The following is a 25,263-nucleotide window of genomic DNA, read 5'->3' on the forward strand; positions in this document are numbered from 1 at the left end:
ACCTGAGGAAAAAAAATGGCCATTACACTAAAAACATAATTCTAAATATAAAATGACTGTGTCTTTTGCATCATGTATATAAATACTCAAAATACTGGGAAAAAATTCACGCTAGCTACTTTTCAGTGGAATATGATCCTGTTTTTTATATATGTGGATGCTAAAAAGAAGTGTTTTACACTGTAAGTACCCTTGTGCCCTAGCCTAAGGTATCCTTGGAACTGGGTTTGTTGAAGTTATACAAACAAATAGGAAGCCAGTTAGTTTAGATTTTAAGAACCTAATCTATTGTATAATGTTGGTGATCTAATCCCAATATGCTGTCCTATGCGGAGAGCAGGAAGTGATGTTCCTGTTCTAGAAGTGGCGACACTCCAGGGTTGACTTTTCAGTCTAGCACCTGCTTTCCAGAGCAGCAACACCCTGCATCCCTTAAGGATATGCCCTAATCTTGTTTTAAAGTTTCACAGGATGAGCTTTTATTTCCTTTGCACAAGTTCTTCTATTTTATCACATTTCTGAAAGATTTATCAAGGTATGTCAATATCTTACTTTTTGAGAGTTTTCATTGGAGGCAAGCACAGTTGAAGTAGAGGACATAAAAGCAGAACTGACAGTACACTAAACTGTTTTTCTGTATTTTTCACTCCCTGGTCTATTCTGCCAGGTAAACCAAGATAAGTTTATCATTATAATAGGGGTATTTCTATCCAATTTTTTAAATTCTTATTTACCTTTTGACAATACACTCCTGTAAGTTTTTGTTTTCGGAGAGTGGTTTCATCTCTTACTGAGGCAACTGTTTTGTTCCTTATCAGCAATGTTTATATACCTAACACTTATAAAACCTACTCCTCCCAGATTGAATTTCAGGTTTCAACTACTGGAGAGCAACAGAATTAGTCATAAGAAAGAACAGGAATGAAATTTTCCGTTTCCAAGTTTTGTTGTTTAGGTGATCTACCATGAGCAATAGCACTCTAACTAATGCTAATGACTCATAGGAGCTAAGCAGGGAGTAACACATTGTTAGTCATACAGTGTATCTGCAAATTTATATTTATTTGAAAACTATTTTGGTACTTACTATATTATTTTTTTATTTTAGGTTGTTTTTATTGATTTTCCCCTACATAAAACTTGTGTTTCTGAAAACCATAAAAATGTGTTATAAATCCCATTTGATCATTTCATACTCCCGTAAAAAACCTGTAGCTGTGCAATGGAGAAGCAAACTAGAAACATTTTTTGTAGTCTGTTTATGAACCAGTAACAGGACAGGAATCCACAGACAGTGATGTTGGCCATATAGTATTAATAGAATTGAGAATAGCTTCTCTTGGGATTTTTTTTTGACACATGAGATGAATTATCTGTTGGTTCTGGCTAGAACATGTATGCATAAGAAAATTATTAGGTTTCCTTCGTTTTTTTTAAAAGTGGTGTTTCCAAGATAAGACAATAATAAAAATTCTGTTTTCTTTTATTTTGATTGTAACGTCTTCCAAGTGTTTTTAAAGATGTGTGCACTTAGTTTTATCCTTACTGATCTTCTATGATGAGAAGAGGTTGTATTAAGCATCCAGCCAGTAACAGATTTCTTCAAATGTTTAGTTAACTACTGAGGTGATGTGGAAATAAGTGAACAAAGCTATATCTATATACACTATATAATTTGGCCTTTTGCTTCTGTCACTTCAAGTCATTGGGCTGTTAACATGAGAAGTGCTTCAGTGAAATAGTACAGTGGCACAAATGTAAACAGTGGTGTCAGCATAGGAATGAGCAGTTTCGCTTAGTGTCTTCTGTAGCCTTACTTTTTAATGCATATAAGTTCCTTCAAGAATGTTTAAATGGATTTGTTTGAAGTCTCTAAATTCTTGATGGTATGCAGGGATAGTTTTAAGTGATCTTCTCAGATCAGAAGCACTGAGAAGTATGCAAGGATGTTTTGTCTGGAATTACCGCGTGCTAAGACTAATGGCTACTACCTTCTTCCCGAACATTTGTACCAAAATGTAGGTGCTGTGTGTTCTATTGTGGGTAAAAAGTTGTTAATAACACACCAATGTTTTGGCTGCACCTGAATGGCACTTGCACAGCCTCAAAACTTCCCTGTTATCAAAGGAAATGCCATGCAGTCCAGCATCATGCTCAGCAAGCAATACAACTGTGGTAGCAGAATAAGAAGGTGAGAGGTGGTTCTTTCATTCACCTAGTAAGCTGTCTTTATCTTGATTCCTAACTTTACTTGGTTTTGCTCTTTCTGTTCTTTTCCCACCCCACTGAGGAGTGGGGAGAGGAGTGAGAGCATCTGGGCAGTGTCAGGCTCCCATGTGAGGGAAGGAATTTTTTTATTTAATACACAAGTCGTGTATAGGCTTTTCAGAGGCTAAGGGAAACCTGTCAGCCTGTTTCAGTTTACATCAAAGAATTAGAACGTGAGAAGAAGGGTGAGAATTGCTCTATTTCAGACCCTTGTGAGGGTGAGGTCAGTGCTGACATGCCTAATGTGATGTTTTAAGAACAGAACACGTTTTCAAGAAAATAACTGATTCATTAGGTGATAAATCTGGATTGTGCTCCTTTGCTGTTGGAAGACTCACTGTAGTTGAGGTAGATGCTAGTAATGCATCTAGTAATGCATGTGTTTTGGATGGAATGAGATTTGAAGTCTCTCACCAGAACTCATTTCCTTCCCATTCTAGACAGAAGTCTCTGTCCCTCTTTATTGTGTCTTGCGTGTCTCTTTCAGCAGAAGTTGCTCCTGTGAAACCTGTTCTTAGGTATTATGCTTATTCTTATCCTCATTTGTAGGCATGAGGACCTATCCATACATGCGTGGGAGGTTAGTGCTGTTTGGATTCATGTTAGGAATCCAATACTATAACACTGCTGTATTGAAGTCCTTTTCTGAGCTCTGTCCTTCTGTCTTCAACAGGTGAATCATGGGCCATAAGAAAAATTAGGAAAATAATAATTACTTCTGTAATGTGTAAAAGAGAATTACTTTTATTTCTAACTTTTTGAAGCAATATTTTTGATAGAAATATTATAGTTCCTGTACTTCGTGAGCACTGCAGAAACAGCTTATTGATGTTTTCTAGTGTGTATTTAGTGGAAGCAAGTGTCATAATTTGCATTTTTTATCATATCTTTAGTGAAGTAGTCAAAGAAAATGGACTTAGCAAAAGTTTTTGCTAGAACTTGCTTTTTCATTTCACATTTATTTGTACTTTATTATCTACCTCTGGGATACAGGGGACTTTCCAAAGAAAATGAGTAATCATTTTCTTTTGCAAGAAAAGAAGACCCGTAAAAGAATCTGAGATAGGGCCTTACCGAAAACAAGTACAGGCCCTGGTTTCAGAAGATTTTGGAGGCTCACAAGGGGGATGGTTTTGTTTCCTTTTTTTTTTCATTTTAGTATAAGTGTGGGCACACCCACTAGCAGAATTGGCAGAGGGGAAGTAAATGGGTGTTTCACAGTCATACTGAAACCAACAGGTGTCACAGCTTACGCTTGTATCAAATTATTTTGTCTCAGATGAAATGAAATATACAGATGGGCTAAAGAGGCTGTAGAAAGATTCATGTGTGGCACAAACTTTACAGGTGAGGCCTTGCCTTTTTCACCTTTTAGTCTGGACAGAGCATTGAAACACAATAGAAAAAGGTGGTTTATATCAGCTCTCAATAACAAGTTTCAAAAAATAATCTCAGTGATATCTTCTTTTGGAAAGCTAGCAGTCATTTAAAAATCACCGAAGAGAAATCCTGAGATCTGATAAAGAACAATGTCAAAGAGAGAAGCCCTCTCCATGCTGCAGTGGGTTCTCCTTTCTAAAAGGCATCCAATGGAAGCTGTGTTGGGTGTGTGAAACCCAGGGAGCACAGCTGTGCTGTTGAAAAATGAGTGACAAGCAGATAGGACAGCTCTGCCTGCTGCAGGAGTATTGCTGCATGCTGGCACTGGAAACAAAATACAGGCTTGACCCATAGATCACTGGTGGCAATTAGGATTTCTGCTGCTTACAAGGGGTTTGTCGTGAGTTTCCAGAGAGGAGTTTATTTGCTGTAGTTTGTGGGTTTCCCCCAGGGATGTTTCACAGTGGGAGCAGATCCAGAGGGATGATGCTTGCTGGCCCTGGAGTCTATTAGAAAATGAACTGAATGAATTCAGGAGAGAGAAAACAGGTTTGAGAAGATATGGATAGAGGAAGATTGGTTCATCCATGTGTTAATGTCAGCTCTCTGAAGATGTTAGTAGCAAGCATCTTTTCCAAATGAATCTGTTAAAAGAACACTAGGCTTCTCACAAGCAATGATAATACATAAAGACTGGTGAAGAGGACAAAATTATGCCTCAGATCTCCTTGTGTTAACTCATGAGATTGCTAAGCCATCATTGCTATTTTAGTATGATGATCATTCTCTGAAGCAGAGGTGAAAGAGAACAGGAAATCTTTCTTTCTGGTTTTGTTTTCAAATTCTATAAATTTGTTCATAATATGCAAAGCAAGTTCTGGGCACAGAATATCTGGGAAATGTGCCAATGTGTAAACACATTTTATTTCTATAGCATTAATGACTTAAAGTTGAGTAGCTTGAATTCAGACTGAAGATCCCACTTCAAATGACTTGGTTACATGGTTGATGGTAACTCAGTAAAGCCACTGACAATATACAAAGATAGCATTGTAAGTAGTAGTAAGTCAGCTCAGGTTTTGTTTAAAGGCTTTAATCCATAATGTGATAACTTTTTCCTTTTAAAATCATTCTAAATACATTTGCACAACCTTTTATTTTTTCCTTTTTCTAAATTCGCTTTGTTTTAATCTTTCAGTCTAGTGAAGTGGGTATATGGTTCAGGATTCCTTTTCTTCTTTATTTGATATATATAACAGCAGTAGTAAAGTGAAAAATAGTAGGTACCTACCTACTGCATGCCTCTGTTGATGCAGTGCAGATTTAAAGTGCGTGAAACCCACATAAAGAAAATAAAGCAAGTTGTACAATACAGAGGACATGTTTCTGGTTTTTTTCATACTAGCCAATAATGCAAAGTCTTTTGTCATTTTTCTCTTTACTCCTCTTGTATATAGTCAGAAGAGAAAATGATGCAGAAGGCTGTCAGATCAGAAAGCAAGCTAAAGACAGAAAATCTTTGGGGAGTAAAAACATCCAATAATCTTCTTACTTTTGAAATTTCTCTTTGGAAATTACTGCTTTTAAAATCAGTAATGGGATCTGAAGTCTTACACATAGGTGTCATATTTGTTTCTGATGGATTGTAGAAGTGACTAAAAACAATTTTTTCCTTTGTATACTACATATTCTTGTGAAACCAGTTGATGGGTTTGACAGAACTCCAGTCACATCCCATTGCTATTTAACGGGCATTTTGGTTGGTATTGTTTGCAATGAGCTAGAATTTAATAGGATGTGGACAGTGAGCATTCATTCATTCTTTAATGACAGACGTCCTTTGGTGTGTGGACTCCTGTATTGTTCAGGTGTGCTTTTTGTATTTAATGGATTTTGTAAGGCAATCTGCCACTTTGAGTTCCACATAAGTTGTGATGCAGCAAATTGTTTCTGTTCAAACATTCTTCAACACACGGTTGTGCATGCTTCAGTGAATGTTTTTGACTGGTCAAAGGTTTTGTCTAACTTTTGGAGGTAAAGGAGTAACTTCTGCCTCCTCCATTTAGTGAAGTAGTATACTTCTATTTATATGAAGCCTGCCTCTATCAGTTGGTTAATTCAATGAGAACCGTGGGACTTATGATGATGTCTCACTTCTGAGACAAATTTAAGAGAGGACACATTGTAATGAGTTGTCTCCTCTAAAGAGTTTCAACAATGCCCCTGCACCAGTATAAAATTAATACTAGAGGAAAGTGAAAAAAAAACAAACCAGTGGTTTATTAACAACAAAATGCCTCCAATGCAAGGAAGAAAAACAACATTGAACCATCAGAACTCGTATTCCGCCCCACACTCACAGAGGAACGAAAACCCAAAAATGCCTGAAAAATGGGGAAAATATTAGAGAAATACCTCTTCCCAACACATGGTTCAAGGTAGCACCAGCTTTCATTCTGAGGGAAGTGGAGCTTCCACGAGGAGTTTCAGCAGGAGGAAAAAACCTGGTGGCTGTGGTATTGACCTCTACACAGCAGTCATGGCAGGCTAAAAGCCTAGTCTGGAGCCTCTTGGTGTGCTTTCTCTCCCTTGGCTCCCTGAGGCTTGAGGCTGGAACAGGGCAGCCCTGCTCCCGCCAGCCCCACTCTGTTCTCAGACCTGCAGCTGTTGAGTTCACCTCATGGCAGATGAAAGATTTCTACCACAGCTTCTTCAAGCCAGGGAAGGGAAAAACTTTTGCCTGTACCAACAAAACCGAGCTAGCCAGCAAAACCAAACCTCACAGAGCCATGGAATCATGTGTGCAGTGAGTCCTCGAAATTGCCCACCAAAACCCCCATAAGCTCCCCCCTCCCCAGCCCTGCACATACCCAGTCCCCAGGCCTTAAAGATACAGCAATCAATTTTGGGCATAAAGCAGAGGATCGTGGAATAGACTATCATCATAAACCGCTCCAAGACAGAAAGTAAAATCAATAGCTTTTATATCTGATTAATTTTTTCTGGTTCATTTCACTGATCAAATTTAAGGTCCTGTAATGCATATTTTCTTCATAATCTCCCAATAGGAGACTTCAGTTAAATTAAATGAATACTATAATTATTAAATTATTTTTTATTAAATCAAAACAAAAATCAAATTTTGTTCTACATAACTGAAGTTATATCGAGCTTCAATATATTTCATATATATTTATACATATAGAGAACTTCAGGAACTTCAAAATGTCTAACAAGTAGCATAGCACTGAACATGTTTTACTGTATCCAGACCAGGTGTTAGGCATTATTGACTTCATCTGTAAAAAAGGCAGTTTGGCACAAGCTGAAAGCAGTTTAAAACTGTTTCTAGTCCAGTGAGCAAAGAGCATCCTGAACATACTCTAAAATTTATAGGCTGCACTTATCAACATTACTTTCAGTATCAGTGCCATTAATGAAATGCTTTCAGATGAGGGCAGAGTACTCATCCTGGGATCATCTTTCTTTTGTAGCCCTACTTAAAGTGGACTTGTTTTCTTTTGCCTACATTTATAACTGTTTTGTTTGGATTGGGCCCAGAATGGAAATTCAACACAACTTTTCCTACCAAGCTTTTTCTTCTTTTAGGGTAGATTTAACAGGTGATGTAAGTGATTTTTTTTTTTTAGAAAATGGGCTTTCAGGAATACAGACCTGTGGAATAGATGTTCTAGGCAAAGGATAAATTATTCTGAAGTGATCAAAGGCAGAATTTAACAATTGAGTGGGTCCTTCCATTATTATCTTCCTGATTCCCTACTATGCATAGTGGGCACTGCATTTTTTTCCTATTCTTCATAAATTAGATTTTTCTTCTGAACATGACTGGTCATGTATGTCTTTTCTGAACAGTCTTTTCAGAACTATTTGCATTGTTTTGAAAAGAGAGAAAATTAGTTAGATAGGATTTTTTTCTGTCACAGAAATATATTAATTGTCCATTAGCATAAGAACAGATACTCACTCACTAGGAAAGACTAGATCTAATGGTGAAAGCTAGAATTAAGGCATGCTACTAATTTTAATTACAGTCCTCAGTAAAATTCTGTTCAAATTTTCATAGGAAAAATGCTAATCAGTTATAAGTTGTTATAATGTCTTCATAAAATATGAAGAATTAATGCTTTATATTATTCATTTTATGTCATAAAATATTAAAAATTAATGTAAGTTTTTGAAGTCCATATTTTATGAATGAATTTAGTGTGATGTTACCTGTGTGTTTCAAAGCACTTAGCAATGTCCCCAGTCACTCTGGTACAGATTACTGTTATAACTTTGCACTAAGCTTGCATAGTTCTTTTTTAGTCTACCATCCTTAAACTGAGTTTGTTTTTTTGAATAGCTTTGCTCCAACTGAAGGTTTTTCTATGTTCTTAGTTTGACATGGCTTACCCAGACAAGCTTTCACTAATACAGCTGAAGAATTTTATCCCATCAGTTGCACTCTTTTTACAAACCAAATTCCTCTTTCATTCCATTTGCCTATCTTTGGCATGGGAGATAGATTTTTAGTAGTAATTTTTAATGGAATATAATGTAATTTTTGTTATGCCCTCACCAACTCCCAGAAAAAGTCAGAACACCAGGACACATTTTGACAAAGCACAGAAGTTCAAGATTAGTATGAACATTTGGTTTTACATACCCAACAACACTGCTTCTATATAACCAAGTTACTGTGCAAAACATGGGTCAAATTCACTTCTTGGTAGCTTTGCTGACCTAAGCCATTATCAAGGTTTCCTGTCAAGGGACTGCTTCAATAGTCTTTTTGAGGCTTGAATAGCAACTCTGAGTATAATAAGGGTACTTTCAGGAAGGGAATAAGGCCGATAGAAAATAGGCTGTTTATTTATCATCCTGCCTGATCTCTGCCTATTAGAATTGCCTCTGTGGATCAGATGGGTTATACTCTTGGGTTCAGATTTCTCAGTTTAGCTCCAGAAGAGGTCACAGAGTGGGCTTGTGTTACTGTCATTCAGCTTGGGGATGGCTGCTGATAACAACCTTCCTGATGCCATAGGCAAAAACCCTGCCAAGGAAATCCACCAGCCACATCCATCACAGCTGCTCTGGATCAACCTCTAGGTCTATAAAATTTTCCATTAGTAGGGAACAGCAACCATGTGCCACACCTAGGTGAAAAAGGAGTCCTAGAAAATGAGTGGAGTGCGAAGTAATTCTTTCTAGCCGTTGTTACCACTCACAGCCAAACTTTTTCTTCAGTGGAAGAGTCCACTTCTAAAACAGACCCAGCACAAACATGAATCAAAAAATAAGCTTACGCTATAAATGTCCTAAAATCTGATAATATCTCTTTCCTGTGACTGCCTTCTCATATTGCTGTTAGGAAATGCTGGAGCTTTTCTGTACACTACACATTTGGGGGATTTTGCCTGCCACTTTTTCCTACTTTCAAGCTTATCTCTCACACCTTTTCATAAGTTTCTGTGTGTGGAATGGTGGTAGGTAATCCTATTTTACTGAGTAGAAAATTAGGTTTTCAAGATGAAAAAGATACTGTTGTGCCATCTTCAATCTCAATATGAATCATCCCTTTGCTTCATTGTTTCTGGTTAATCCAAACTAATACTAGTACCCTTTCTAGAGAAGAAAAGAAATAATATTTTCAACCTATACAAGAGAGAAAAAAGCCACTGACACCCTTTGAAACCATTTGTAGACCTATTTATTTAAAATATAGTTGTATTCCTTTCTTAGAATTTTCTTAGGTTCTATTCTTAGAATTGAGCCCAGTGTGCTTTCTAGAATGGCAATCCCACACAACTTTTCCAGGCAAGGTTTTTTCTTTTGTAGCTGAGCTTTATAATTACAGACATGGGTAAATAGTTTATCTTCTGATGTTTCATGCAGAAGGAATGAAACAAAGGAGAAAGGAGGACTATAAAATTATGGCAAATAGCTGCTTAGATTAGCTATTCAACCTGATGGTTCTATTTCTTGCTAGTTTATCAGATACCCTCTCTTTTGTGTTTTACCATTGCTACTGTATGTTGGTACAGATATTGTATGTCACTTAGATTTGACTGTTCATCCTAGATTTTACTGTACCATCTAAAAACATCTCCTGACATTTCAAATCCTCATAAAGTCATGCATACTTCTTGATCACCATTTTTACATCTACCAGTTACACTGTTCAAATGTTCTCCAACATTTTTAAGGTTTTAAAACCTTTAAAACCTTAATCCTTAATATTTCCATATTTTTAAATGGTTCCATGGAACAAGATCAAAATAATAAATAGTTGTTAAAACTATTAGAACTGTAAAGGGAATTTTAAAAAGCCCAGAAGTGCTAGCAGTTTTTAACAAATGTGGAACAAAAAGTAGTTTACTTGATAAGTCTGTATTAATCAAAATACAGTCTGTGTTCAGTCTGTATTAATCAAAACCAGGTTGATTTGAAATTACACACGGGTACATTGACTTTCATTTTATAATTATGAAGGTAGTTCATTAATTTATAATGTCTATGTGGGGAGTAAAAGAAAAAATTGTTGCAACACTGCAAGTTTATCACTGTTGGATTCTATTTTCTGGCTACAAATTGATTTTAGAAAATGTTTTTTGAGTGATTAGGATTTCTTAACCTGAAGGAAACATTAACATTTCTTCATATTTATATGAGCTGGAAATATACACTCACAGCCCAGAAAGCCAATTGTATCTTTGGCTGCTTCAAAAGGAGCATGGCCAGCAAGTCGAGGGAGTTCGTTCTGTCCAATTTTGCTCTGCTGAAACCCCACCTGGAGTTTTGCATCTAGCTCTGGAGTCTTCAACAGGAAGAAGACAGGGACCTGTTGCAGTGGGTACAGAGCAGGGACACAGAAATGATCATAGGGCTGGAGCATCTCTCCTCTGAGGAAGGACAGAGAGAGATGGGCTTGCTGAGCCTGGAGAAGAGAACACTCCAGGGACACCTAACTGTGGCCCTTCAGTACTTGAAGGGAGCCTACAAGAAAGCTAGAGAGGGAGAGACTTTTTACCGGTCTCTCCAAGAGAGTGCAAAGGACAGTGGTTTTGAGCTAAAAGAAGGTAAGTTTGGATTAGACAGAAGGCAGAAATATTTTATCATGAGGGTGTTAAGACACTGGAACATGTTGTTCAGGGAGGTTGTGGACGTTGCATCACTGTAATTGCTGAAGGCCAGGTTGGATGGAGCTTTGAGCAACCTGGTCTAGTGAAGTATGTCCATGCCCAGAACAGGGAGAGAGGACTAACTGATTTTTAAATGTCTTACCCAACTGAATCAATTCTGTGATTCTGCAATTCATAGAATTCTGTGTTTTGCTCAATTATCTGCGCAGTAGGCATATGTTATTGTCCAAGTATGTCACAGAAATAAGATAGCCATGGAACACCTCACTGGAAGATCTATCTCTTTCCGTCATATTCCAGTGAGAAGCTGATCTATCAGAAAGGAAAATCTTTTCTCCAGAAGTTTCTCTCTTGGCTTTCTGAGCCTGTAAAATATACTCTAGGTCTGTTTTCCTGTACCTTTGCTATGTCTGTGTGCACATCTCGTGCAACTGTATTCTCAAATTATTTATAGATGAGTTCTTCTAAAACTAAGCTATGTTTCACACTTGAAAATGGTTTTGTGTGTGAGTTGAGTGAGCAACACTTCTTAGCAGAGGCTTCTACTGTGCTAGAGTGTCATTTGATGACTTTCATGACTCTGAAACAAGGGTAGACATTTCAGTCTCTATGCAGTAGAAAACTAACCATATTTACTGGCAAAGGTTCAGGTCTCTTTTTCATCTAAATGGATTCCTGAGGGCTTAAATAATTTTTAAAACATATTGATGGATATTCTTGGCAAGTTTCATAGAAATATAAGTAAGTAGCCTTTACTTTCCCTTGTCCTGTAGTGTGATATATTCAGCTCAAAACAGTTTCTAACATTTCTAACTACTAAAGAGGCAGATCAGGACAGAATCTTGATGTTTTGGTAGAGCTTTGATGGAGTTTCAGCTCTTCATAAAGTGCATTATTCCTTTTAATGAAAGAGTTTTTCTATGTATGCTCTTTGAAAATATTGTACACTGAAAACTTTCAAGTAGAGCTTGTGCACTCAGCAGTGCTTTTGTGCTGGCTGTCACATTTTCTGTGTTCACACTTTAATTCTTTCACACTTTAGATTCCTTGTGTGCAGCATTCTGCACAAAGCATGTCTCAGTAAGAAAAAGAAAAATAGTGCATTTTTAATTAAAAAATTCAGCTAAATTGAGAGGATAAATTGAAGAGTTGTTCCTGTCATTGGTGTGATTAATCCCACTGAAGACAAGAAAGCCCAAGGAAAGGATTTGTTCGTTGAATTTGAGGAAGATACATGTCCTAACACTTTCTTTAGAAAACAGATGTTGGGTCCAAGAACATAAAAGTGGCTATTTAAGAGATCCCTTTCTAGTCACTGGTGGTCCTACCAGTGCCGGGTGTCAACACAAAAACGTAGAAGAAAAGTTAGAAACAGAGGAAAAATTACCCTGTGATATATGCATCACCAGCAGCTGAGTTTCATCTGCACCATTGGGTTTATGAACATTGACAAGTTGTGGGTTTTTTAGTCAGTTGGTCAATGGCATCCAAACATCCTATTGCCTTGAATTCCCAGTTCAGTGTTGTATTGTGTAAAAAGTACTTTGATCTGTTTATTTCACGCCTTATTTCAGACCTAATAAATGTCTTTACTGAGTTGGTTACTTTTTATGTTACAGTGCTTGTGTTAAAGTAGTAATTAAATTCCTATTTGCCACCTTCACCACCTCATAATTTTGGAGTGTTTTGCATCTTCCCATCTAATTGTCTCTTTTTCCAGCTATTTTCTCCTCATACAGAAGTTACTTTATTCTTCTAATAGCATATGTTGCTTTACTCTGTGTCTTGTCCTGTTCTGAAGTATTTTTTGAGGAAGTGTAATCAAGACAATATACATCCTCTAGCTTCTTAAATAGACAATCTTGAGTAACACTGAAATATTTTGTCATCTTTCAAAATCTTTTTTCCCCTAGCTTCCTATTGATGTTAATGATTTCTCAGAAAGCTCTTTTTAAAAATATTCTCTCTGTCTGTAAAAGGAACAGAATTTCAGTGACAGCCAGGTATGTTAAGTAGGTTTGCTTGGAGATCAGCTTGGATATCTCAAGAAACAGAGCTCGGTATATAATCTTTTGAACTATTCAGAGTTTAAGCATATATGTTTCCTCAGATTCACCCCTGTCCAGAACAAGGAATTCAAAATCCATTGAAATATAAACAACCAGATTCTGAATCTCTTTGTGCTATGACATCTTACGGAATTTGTAAATAAGACAAATTAAAATGCTAAGTACACTAAATTACCTGATATTTGACTGTAACCCATCATATCTGATTTTCTGTGTCTGAGACAACACTTCACTCTGAGTACAGCCATGAGAAAGCACATCACATGTTTTTAGTCACAAGTCATCTATTCCACAGTAACAGGATAAACAATTGTAATTTGAATTCCCCATATATATTTCCATTTATATAATGTAATGATGATTGGAATCAATTGTTTCATGTATTAGTCATTGTAATAGAGTCTCCTCAGAACATAATTTTAATATTAACTATTTTTAAAACAGATGTCTGTGGGTTTATGTGTTTATTTTTATTTAATTTTTGTCAATAGCTGCAAGAAGTCATTGTCAGGTAGTAACATGCTATTCAATTGACATTCCTCCAGCAGTCATGCTGATAGTAGAACATACCATTTTCATAAATATAAGGATATCTTGCTAGATATAGGTGAAAGTCTGGTGGATTTGACTGTATATTTAACTATAGGTGATATTTTGATCTGGTAGAAACAGGTTTAGTATTTTTAAAGGCCAAAATATTGAAGTTCCATGAACTCAAATGGGTCAAAGTGATCTTTTAATAGTGCTTACGGTTGTAAATAATTTATTTATCTCATATTCACCAGGGCAGACTTTCACTTTTTTCATTGCTTTTTTTAAAATGTAGACAGAGTTTCCCACTCAAGCACCTATAAGCCCCCTTAAAGCACAAAAAGTATTTGCCAACTGAAGCAAGCTAAACAGTGAGCTGTTTAGAGGTGGTTGGGCTGGTGTCATGATACGCTAGTCCAAGCAGGGGTTGTGATGGTTTGTTAATTGATCTCAGAGTGGAGAAACAACACGGAGGGCATTTCAATATTAATCAAGACAAATACACCTTTTATTGAATGACCACAGCAAATGCGATAGAGGGATTTAGAAAGGAAGAAATGAGGTGAGAGAGAGAGAGAGAGAGAATGAGAGACAGGGAGAGAGAGAGGGGAATGGGTATACCTACCAACGCAGGGATGAAATCCTCGATGGTTTGGACACAGGGAGAATTGTCACATCAGTGAGAAACTCAAAGTCCTGGTTAACTCAGGGATCTGTCATAGTCTTTTGCCGACGGGGGAAACAGATCTTGAAATCACCGAGGGGGAACAGATACAATAAAGAATAAGTCTATTGAAATTGCTGAGGGGGAACAGGTATTGAGAACGGGTACAGAGTCCATGTTCTCAGCAGTGAGCGAGACCCATTGTTTTCTTGGTCCAGAGAACACACCTGGGCTCGCTTCGCTTAGGCCAGCACAACCCCCTCACTGTGTTAGGATTACAGGAGTCCTTGGGAGGGGGCTTCAATCTCTATCCATCCATTCCATGGTAGTGAAGCAGATGAAGGGTTTTCTGTGAGGGACCACCAAAGTTACCCCTGAAAGTCATTTGGCCAAGAGGTGGGGAAGTTCATGGGCCATGGTCATGAAACAAGCGCAAGCTCCTTGGCAGGCCCTGCTAGAAGCAGTAAACCATGGTGGCACTGTAAACACAGCTGCAATCAATCACTTGGCAAGGCATCCACCTCAACCAGGCCAGAACTCTGAATAGGATCTTCAGTGGTCCCAGTCTCTGTTCTTGCAACAGTCATGAGGCAAAAGTGAGGGAAACTTCAGACCATCTCTTTCAGCTGGAGCACAGGTCCAGCCAGCCGTGGCTGAGGAGCCCTCCTTGGAGAAAGACATTGGACTTAGATCTGTCAGAGGTCTGCTGACATTCCTTCCAATACAAATAATGTCATGATACTTCTAAAAGTCATTATTACTGAAAAGTTTAGGTTTTGTACCAATGCCTCAATATAAAAAAATCAATTCTTTATATAATTCTAATGTCTTTTTGTAGTATCTTAGTGGAGACAAATAAGGATCTGTGACAAAAAATACATTTTAACATCCAGAATTGTAAGACCTGTATTTTATTTATGGTGTGGAACTGCATATAGGAACTGTTTCATTAAGCTAGTAATAAAAATGAAGGAAAAAACATGCATGTTTAAAGCATCAAAAAGTATTTTTTTCATCTGAAATATAATGCTGGCAGAAATCCATTATTGACAGTATTTATTTCTGGTACTAACAGAAATACCAAAAATGTCTTTGATTATTTTCATTTTTTAATGTAAAATACAGTGATACATGCAAGAGATCATTGTTCAGATTTTAAAATCATGTGAAATCTATTTGAAAAGTGTATGCTCTGTAAAAAGAATGGATTCTAGAAGAGAGATGCATATTAGACTGTGTGAAAATGTTCTTGGATGTGTGGCCATGACTCACTACCTAATATGTCTGACGTGGGTAAGAAGTGTTGAAGGCAAAGATGCTTAGATTTGGGATGAGGAGCTGAGGTGAAAATTGACAGAATGATAGTAGGAGCACAAGGAACTTTTTACAGGAACCAGTACCTGCCCAAATACCCTTTCTTTTCATGGAAGAGGCATTTTTAGTAGTCCCCTGCTGTCATCAGGGTGACCCTCACTTACTGTTGTAAGTATGATACACTTACTGTTGCAGTGTATTATGGGGCTTTTTAGTTACCTGTTGCAAACATGGTATTTATTAACAGCAATTTTATAAAATGCAAGTACATGGACCTAAGTACAGATCTGACCTTCCTTTCATTGCAGACGGTTCAACATACTCTATATTTGTGCTGTTTTTCACTTACCCTAGAGATTACTTTTACATAAATTGAAATTCATGACATCTTGCCAGTGTCTTTACTACATTACCATCAACCATATATTTTAAAGTAATTTGAAGTGAGATCTCTTTAAATTCAAACTACTCAACCTCAAGTCACAGGAATTATAGGATTAAAGAGTGTTTATGCATTGGCACATTCACTAATCTTCAATAAATTCAGGCTTCAGGCCCCACAAAAGAGTTGTTTTAGCATGAGGCATCAAGAAAATGAGTAGTGGTGCACTGTGTGGCCAGTTACAGACTTCATAGTGATGACTGTTTTTTCACATGGTGAGATCCACCTAGTCCTGTCAGTTAAGCTGATGCTGTATCCAGCTGGAAAATCAGGAATTGGTCATGGCTGAAAATCTAGAGATATGAGAAACAAGAGAAATTCTCATTCAATTCTATAGTTAGTTGCTTCCTTCATGATGTAATCTTAGTTAAACAGAAAATGAGTGCATCCCAGAAAAGTATATGGGGAGACTATATTTATGCTTTAAACTAAAGCAATAATAAAACTCCAGAAACTAAAAACAGGTACAAAGATGCTTATTGCTTAAAGCATCTATAACTTCGATCACCCCCAATCAGCCTTAACTCAGAGATTAGAATAGGTACCTGAGCGACTGAAAAGTTGGCACATATCTTTCAGATCAAAAAGACTACTTGAGATTTGTGTCACCACTTGATAATTTCATTCAAGCAGACGTTGGGAGCCAGGAATTTGCAGAGATAAATGATCTTTAGGAAGCATCAGCCTAGAGCACTGAGTGCCTCCAACTGTTTCATGTGTTGCATTTCTTTTTTTTTGTTTTTTTAATCTGAAGTATAATTGATCCCAAGTTACAAAATTATTATAGCAATTACATCAAGGACTATATTTTCAATATATATAAAGAGAGATTACGGGTATCTTTTTGATTTTAAGAAATACCAAATAGTTAAACTTCTGATTTGTATAATACCTGAATATAAGAAACAGAAGAGAATATATGTTTTTATACTCTTAAATTCTAAGAGGGTCTTCATTGCATCTTATTCCTTCATTACATACTTATTTCTGCACAGAAATGCTTAAGATATAGTGCCCTTTTCATATTTACCTGCTTACTAATTGAATTTTCTGCTATGAGCATCTTATTCCTGGAAGATTGAAATTCAGCTGGAATGATAGTGGTACCCTGTAGTACGAGATGCATCAGTTCTGACTGCTCTTTGGCTAGAAACATTAATGTTAGATGGATGATTGCATGAGACTAAAGTACCAACTTCTCAAGAGACAGCTACTTTTAGCACTGTGAAGTGCTAAAAGTGTTCCGATTTCTTTCTCCAGCAACTTTTCCATAAATAAACATTTATTTTCTAGAATGGAGTCTCTCCTTTCTTGTCTTAGAGTTGCAGTTTATCAGAGTTTATTAGAAAACTGCTTAGCATGTTATGTCTAAAAAATGGCGTTTATGAAGACAATAAAAAATTACATATGCATGTGTCATTTGTAGATGTACCCATTCCCAATTGCATTCACCCCTTAAATATGCTTTTCACTGTCCTGCTTTTACAGCCAAGTGAAATTCTCCCTATGGTGGCTTTGGAGAAGCAGTTACTCAGCTCAGAACTGTTTTCTGCTTGCAGGGTCCTTCAGCTTTCAAAAACTAAACTTCAGTATAATGCAAACAAACAAACAAACAAACCAAATTTTTAAAAAGCCAACAGCAACAGAACAAAGAAAATCAAAGAACCCACCAAAAATGCCAAACTAGCTTTCACATGCGTACCTATCTATGATTCAAAGCTATGGTTTTGGCAAAGAATGAAACTGAAAAGGCCAGTTTCAATGGGATGGTTAATTTAAATGTTGCATATTAACTGTTGCTTTTAACATACTTTAAGCTTTGATTAAAGGCATAGTTTTGCTGTCCTGTTTCATACTGGGGGGGCAGGGACATTCCTTCTACTACATCATTAGTGCCTTTGTAGCACTCTGGACGTATAATTTTAAGTTTCAGCCTTATTGAAATCCCATTTAAAACAAGGCTAACTCTGGTCTGGTGAGGCTTTTCTCACTTGATCTTTTTCCTAGACTCTGGTAGATCCACAGCAATTCACAGTCTATAACTAAGAGTACAGTGCCACACTGCAATGGTTTTACATTTGTGTGGTAATGCTAAGTCGTACTTACTTCCCTTACTTGCAGTCACACAATTCCACAGTCCAGTCAGTACAGCTGTGTGCTTTGCTGTTTGTCCAAGTTAAAAGAATGACCAGGTTTAAGAATCTAAGTGACCTTTTTTATTTTCATTAAGTTCTAGTGTACTTTCTATTGAATCAGACCTGGGAGAAGTGTCTTGCCAGCAATAGCTGGGACTATTTTAATGACGTTCTAATTTTAAAGGTTAGAGATGTAGAACAGTGTTGGTGACAGACTTTGAGGGTACTAACATGAGCTATGTGCTGGAATCCAGCTATGTTTCCATTTGTGTCTTTGAAAACTCTCTGCTGCTTTTAAAGCCAGTACCAGACTTCTTGGTACTGGCTCAGGAAAACTGTCCTGTAGCCTCAGTCAGACCACTGAATGTTTGAGTACAAAACAAAGCCTTTTAAAAATCAGTAGCATTAAGGTTTTGCTTATCTGGAGACTACCTTTAACAACAGGTAGTTTTATGTGTTTAATCACAAGGAAGTAAACCGAGCTTCTCTTTTACTGACGTCTGAAAGTTACATTCTTAACTTAGGTGTACCATTTCCATTTGCTTTATATTTAGATAAGCAATCTATGAAGTGACCACCAGACCAATCAAATATTCAACATAGGGCTCACTTGATCACATGAACTGGATACCACAACAGGTCAGATTTTTTATAGCAAGAGACTGTTCCCTGATCCAGCTGAGGAGGTTAACTACAGTCTTCTAGCTTCTGCAGACATGATGTTGTGTTGGAATTAAAGCCTGAACTAAGTCTCTTAGTTGGCCAGGTTTTTTCCAGCACTGTGCTAAGGTTTCCCTTTACCTCTAGGAGGAATAAAGGTGCACCAGAACAGTGTCATTATGATCTCAGTTTAGAGAAAAGGAGACTTTCACCTTTTCATAGTGTAAAATGAACGCATAGTAGATAAAATAAGTTCACAGAATTTATTCACGTGAAGTTGTATGAGTTTGTTAATGCACTTTTTCTTTCTTTGCAGCTATTGGCTGACAAACAAGGTGCACATTAAACGACCCAGCACTGGTCTCCTCATGTATACGCTTGCCACCAGATTTTGTGATGAAATTCATCTGTACGGATTTTGGCCATTCCCAAAGGATTTACTTGGAAAACCAGTCAAGTATCACTACTATGATGATCTGAAGTATCGATACTTTTCTAATGCCAGTCCTCATAGGATGCCATTAGAGTTTAAAACATTGTATGTGTTACATAATAGAGGAGCACTTAAATTGACAACAGGGAAATGCATACAGCAATATAGCACTAGTATTGTACAATAAATACAGAATACACACCTCATCATAAAGATCATAAAGATCATGTGAAATGGCAATGGGATCACAGTGGGGATTTGTTTCGATACCCACTAAGTCATTGGAAGAACATGTTATATCAGAAGTACATAACCAGCTATTATACCTGTAAAGTGCTATATATAACTAAGCTATCCTGACTGCAAGGGTTCAAGTGCCACTTTCAGTAAAACGAAAGCTTGAATGTATGCTCAGTAGTGTTTACAGGATGCAGTGACACATTCATCATGAATTAAAGAAGAAAAAGAGCCTGCCAATTTGCAGCTGTGGTCAGACAGCCCACACAAGAATACCCAGTGGATGGAATATTTACTTGAGTAAATAAATCAGGCTTTGGCAGAAAATATCATGATGGATTTGAGCAGAGAAAGTGAAGTCTGTAAGATCAAAAAAATCAGTAAATGCCTTCAATCAGAGAACTGTTTCTGATATTGTATTATAACCTCAGCTTTTGTTGCTGTTTTTATTGCAGTTGGTTGGGTTTTGTTGCTTTTAAGTTTTGGAGCCCATACCAGATTTCAAGGATGTTATGAGTAATTACATTTTTTTATCTTACGGAATTGTCTTAAGGAATAAAGATTTGTAAGCATAGGAGGGTGGAGTGGAACATCAAATATTTTACCAAGTGTTATTGTGTTGCATCCTGCTGTCACACAGTCCTCAACATCCCAATTGTTTTTCTAGATACTGTTGTCAGTACCCATTACATGAAACCACACAGATGCCATCTGACTTATAAGTTTTTCTCTCCTGTACAGATTTGAAGACATTCAAGAGGGTGCCCTTGTTTTCAGTGCCAAAGATTACTTTTATACACATTTTTCCCTTATCTTGGAGAAATTGTGTGGATTTATGTTTCTTTGCTGCTTAAAGGAACATATTCTTTGTTATTTATATTTTTTAAGCATCTCAAATCAAAAGTCTTTTATAGACTTCACATATAGAATTCTTCAGAAAAATCTGCAGGAGTAAAGAAATTATTTGATGTATTCAAATACATATGTGTGTGTGTGTATATATATGTATATATATATATACATATATGTATGTATATAGTTTTATTCTTGGTGGAAGGAAAAAGTCTAAAGAAACTCAGGTGACAGTGGAACTAAAGGGAAAAAAAACCACCTAGCCAATTAATGGGAAAAGATGTAGATCATACAGTTCTTTTAAACTTCTAATGCTATTAAATGATCTCTTTATTTAATATACCTCTTGTATAATTTAGATGTTCTGATGTGTAACTGACTGAAATAGCACATTATCTCACAGCTGGTTTTTTGATCATCAGTCTTGTTTATCCAAAAAAAACAAGAGTTCTTTCACTTCCTTCTTTCCAAAAAAAGAAAACAAGAAATTACAGGAGCATAGGAGAGGGTGTAGTGTCAGTACGGCATACATTAAGAAACAAAACTTGTTATCCTATCATGTATTTTAGTGCTAAAGGAGCACATAAATAGGTAACATTATGGTTTCATATCTTTCCTGTTATGCTTGGTTAAGGAGTAGGAATGCAGGTATAATGTATGGATATTTTCTTTTAATATTTTCAGAGCTACATTAGGTCCTGATCTCCAAATATCAGCATATCTACTGAATTTTTAATTCGTTTGAGCAATTTTATATGTTTTACCAATCTCACAGACATTTATTAGCTGAAAATGCTCTTTATTACCCATTTTCTTAAGTTCATGTATTTATGCATGATTGGAGATCTGGGATTATTGGTAGCTAAATCAGTGCCTTGCAGTCAAATATTACAGGAAGTAGAAAGTCAGTTTTGTTATATATAAGATACAGTAACATCTTTCCCTATTCACCAGACTCTTTTACTTAGGACAGTTTACTCTGGCCACATGCTAATGTGCAATAAGTGGTCCTAACATGAAACTCACTGAAACCAAGGCATCATGAGTAAGTAAACAGCCATGCAGACTGGAATGTGTTTAATTTGATGTTTATAAACCAGAGGGTGCTATTTGTTCACTATGTACACCTTCATTTTAATACATGGTTATTTCTTCAGTTAAGGGTAAGCATATTCTTGTTCTTGCTGTTAAGGTTTTGCTACTGTTGGTCTTCTAAAGCATATTTCACGTACATTGACAAAATTGCTATTGAAATAAAGAATTCACAGATTGCTAGTCTCTCAGAGGCTCAGAGAAACATCTGCTCAACTTTATCTTCTGGGAGTGTCTTTTCTTCTCTCTAGTGTCAGGCCATTGACAAACCTCATGCTCAAGTAGTCTAAAATATTAACTGACAGGTAATTTTGTTCACCTGTGGAAGGTTTGAGTATGCCAATTGATTATGTGTACCCATTATGACAGCAAAATGGGTACTCTCGCATTCCTTGGCAGTAAAAAAAAATGTTTGTGCAAATGAATACATGAAAAGAGTATCATGTAAATAGAAAGATAGGTGAGAGAATTTGCATTTAAAAGTCAGCAGAGAAATTAAACCTTGGCCTAAGCCTTGGTTTTGCATGCATCACATTTGATTTTCTGCAAGTGAAGCTAACTTTAGTACGAAAGCCATGCAGTCCAGATTTTTACCCTATCACTAAATTTCTCTGACTTGGTTTGGCACAAGACATGACAGTAGTACCTGCTTCAAAGACAATAGAGTTTTCCCGTACCTCCTCAAAACTGGGCCTTAACCTCATGTTCTGCAGGCTTTCTACCTTCAGTACTACACTCTTGGACACTGTGAGCCATAAGCTCAGGGCACTCAGCTGTCATCCACACTCATCCTTCTCACAGCACTCTCCCTTTAAACCAGCACCTAGGTGTGTCTCCTTTCCAAAACCATGAGACTCCACACCAGTACACCTCTTCTCTCACCTGCCTCACTTTATCCTGAGCTGAGGTGTGATGACTGAGGGGTGGGTCTCAAACTATTCTCTGAGGTAGTTGTTGTCTGACTGTGTTGGTTTTTACAAAAACTAGGGGTCATTTTACGCTTGTTCTTGTATAAGACCTGTGTCCATGTGGAGCCCAAAGATTCTGGGTGGCTCTTTGGTGTGTGGTTTGATGTTTCAAAAACAAATTGTTTTGAGATGGTTTGTGACCACCAGTTACTGTTTAGTCTAAGGTGACCTGAGGTGAGACATGCCCAGGACTTTCCTTGTTGTTTGCATTCTACAGCTGGGAAGCTGTAGCAATGGATTCATTGCAGACACCCTTCTTATCTTTCCCTTATATTTCCTGGGCTCTTGGAGCATTTCTGTTAAGGCACCCCAGAATCTAAATGGAAAAACAGATTACTTCCCTAAAGGTGACCCAGGACATTGCAGCAAAGTCTTAACTGCTCTTTAGAGACTTTGAGGTGGAATGGATTTCACTTTGCAGTCCTTTACTGGTTAGCAGTCAACAGCTTAAGCCTTCATACCTGCCTTGGGTAATTTATGTTGTTTTATCTATATTCACACCTCTGCTGCCATCAGCGCAGAGCAGATAATCAATTTATATTATAATTACCACTTTTATAATCCAATACTGTCAATAATTAAAACAAAATAGTAGGATAAAAAGAAAGATCCCTCATGTATCTGCCCTGGTGAGGAACAACTGAAATGCCAATCAGTTGGGTTCAGAGCGTTCCTCAAATTTATCCTCTCATCAGCTATATCAGTTTCCTGCTGTAGTTCCTAAATGTACATTAAAAATAAGAACTGGAAATTAAATCAAAACAGCAGACTGCATCTGTTTTTCCAAAGGTTATGGCAGCTTTGCATTAAACAACTTGATTTCCTTCAGATAAATTGATTGTAAATTGTTCATTAAGATACATGTTAATGTTTCTGTGACAGTCCTTCATATTTCATACAAGTAATAGATAAGTGTTTGATTGTTAACTTTCCAGCTTTGGGACAGTTCTCTTCCACAGCTCTGAGCCACTCTCCAGATATAAGATCTACTGAACCTTTCAAATCTGAGTCTGATGTGTAGTAATGACTGTATCATTCTTTTGTTAGAAAATATAAGCAACATGTTTGAGGTCAGTACTTTTTCTCTAATTGCAATTTGAAGAAAAACAGGTGCAGGTTCAGTACCTTTTTAAGTGATTGATCTAGCAAAGTGCTAAGCACTCTTTGCAGTGACTTTCCTGGGAGAGACATGTCCAGGATTTACATGGGGATCTAGATTAGCATATTTCGGGATTGAACTCTGAAATTGCACATTATTTATTTTTAAGAGCACTGTTACTTTGTGCAAGGAAAAGCACAATTGTTATAAATGTAGATAAAGGAGAGTACTATTGCTACTGAGTGTATGTCATAAAATTTTTGTGGTTTAAAGTATTGATACATATTCTTTCAGAATTGCCATGTTTGACACTGTTAGTTCTTATTTCAAGTACAGCTATGGGGATTGTTTTTTATTTGTATAACTGAAAAATAAAAAATTTCCTTTCATGTTTTCTGCTATATTCTGTTCCATATTTCTTTGTAACACAGTTATGGTAATTTAATCAGTCTTGTGATAATTGTAAGAATCTATGGAAGAAGAATGTCTGCTCCTTAAGGTGTCTGATCAGGGACTTTCTCAACACAAAAGGGGATATTAGGAAAAGGAGGAAGCCATAAACAGGAACAGAGAGACACAAACCTGTCTGACCAATAAGGGAGGCAGAGATAAGAACTAAAACTGGTGAGTCACACAAAATAGTAAGGGTCAAGTGTAGGATTTTTTATTCCAGTATGATTTTCTGATCAAGGACCTTGTCAAATGGGATTCTAAGGAGAAGGGGGAACCAAAGTATGTGGAGACCCAAACCTGACAGGCAAATCATAATGGAGACAACAAGAAGAAGCCAACCTCATCAGTCACACTGAACAACTATCAATAAACTGTGGGCAAATGGTACTTTGCAACTGATAAGAATGCAGTCCTGGGGGTTCAGAATGTTGGAGGGGAGTTGATCAGTCTTTATAAATTGGGCAGTGTTCAGGGGAGGGAGAAAAGAAAGAGGAACAGACAGAAAAGGGGCCAGTCGCTTGTAAACTATGGCAGGTCAGTATGCTTGTCTGGCAGACTCCTAAGGCTGATTGGCCCAGTCTATCTTAAGTCCATCAAATCTTCTCTTACCTCCTTCTCTGTGTCATCTCACTGTCTGTCCTATGTATGTGCATGCTGGAAGGACTCAGTGCCAGATAGTGGGGGACTGTTGTGAGAGAATTGGGTGCCAGCTGCTGTAATGCTGATGAGGGATGTAGATGCCCCTGGCTTGTGGTGTTAGTTGCTGGAGTGAGTGGTGGGAGTCTCAGTCACTCTCTACAACTACTGGAATGAAGGGCTTTATGCCAGGCGGGTTGGCAGTGGATATTAGGGAAAATTTCTTCACTGAAAAGGTAGTTAGGCATTTAAACAGCCTGCCCAGGGATATGGTGGAGTCAGACCTGAGGGATGTGCTGTAGTGGTGGATTTGGCAGTGCTGAGTTAACAGTTTTCCTCAATGATTTTAGACATCTTTTCCAACCTTAATGATTCTGTGATTCAGTGTCAGCACTGTAGCAAATAATGTTGACTAACCTCATTTAGGGGGAAGGGAATGCTGGGTGTTAACAAAACCAGCTGCTTGGCAGGCTCTGCATGAGTGAGGCAAATGATCAGCGCTGGTTGCTGCAATAGAACCACAGGTCACATTCTATCTGTGTGGTGCCAGCTGCTGAGATGAAATATCTGTGTTCTCCCTAAACCTGGTGTTGATAGGGTGCATGTGATCATCACCAGCCAACTTCCATCTGGACCAGCCAGCAGGTTGAGGACACATGGGTGTGAGGAGGGGGTCTGGGATTGGGGCAGGGGCGCCAGTCAAGCAGAGGTGTCCCCATGAACATGCGTATGTTCATGAGCCTGGAGAGTGTTCCCGGAGTGTTGCACTTGGGACCTTCTGCCTGCCAGCCCAGGAGGAAGAGCAGGGAGCTATGGGGTACTGTGCAGTGCCAGTGTGAGTGACCAGCTATGTTGGTGTCCTCTGGGTGTCATAAGAATATGTGC

General features: G+C 37.5%; 1 protein-coding gene across 1 annotated transcript in view; it reads left to right on the top strand.

Annotated features, from left to right (window-relative positions):
- Positions 1 to 23,690, top strand: part of ST8SIA4 (ST8 alpha-N-acetyl-neuraminide alpha-2,8-sialyltransferase 4) — a 54,941-nt gene extending 31,251 nt beyond the window's left edge. The window contains exon 5 of the mRNA XM_054653438.2: positions 18,925 to 23,690. Coding sequence (XP_054509413.1) covers positions 18,925 to 19,228 — 304 coding nt within the window. The 3' untranslated portion in view covers positions 19,229 to 23,690. The remainder of the gene's footprint in view (positions 1 to 18,924) is intronic.
- Positions 23,691 to 25,263: the final 1,573 nt, after the last annotated feature.

The sequence above is a fragment of the Agelaius phoeniceus genome, chromosome Z (assembly GCF_051311805.1).
Source record: "Agelaius phoeniceus isolate bAgePho1 chromosome Z, bAgePho1.hap1, whole genome shotgun sequence".
Taxonomy (NCBI): Eukaryota; Metazoa; Chordata; class Aves; order Passeriformes; family Icteridae; genus Agelaius; species Agelaius phoeniceus.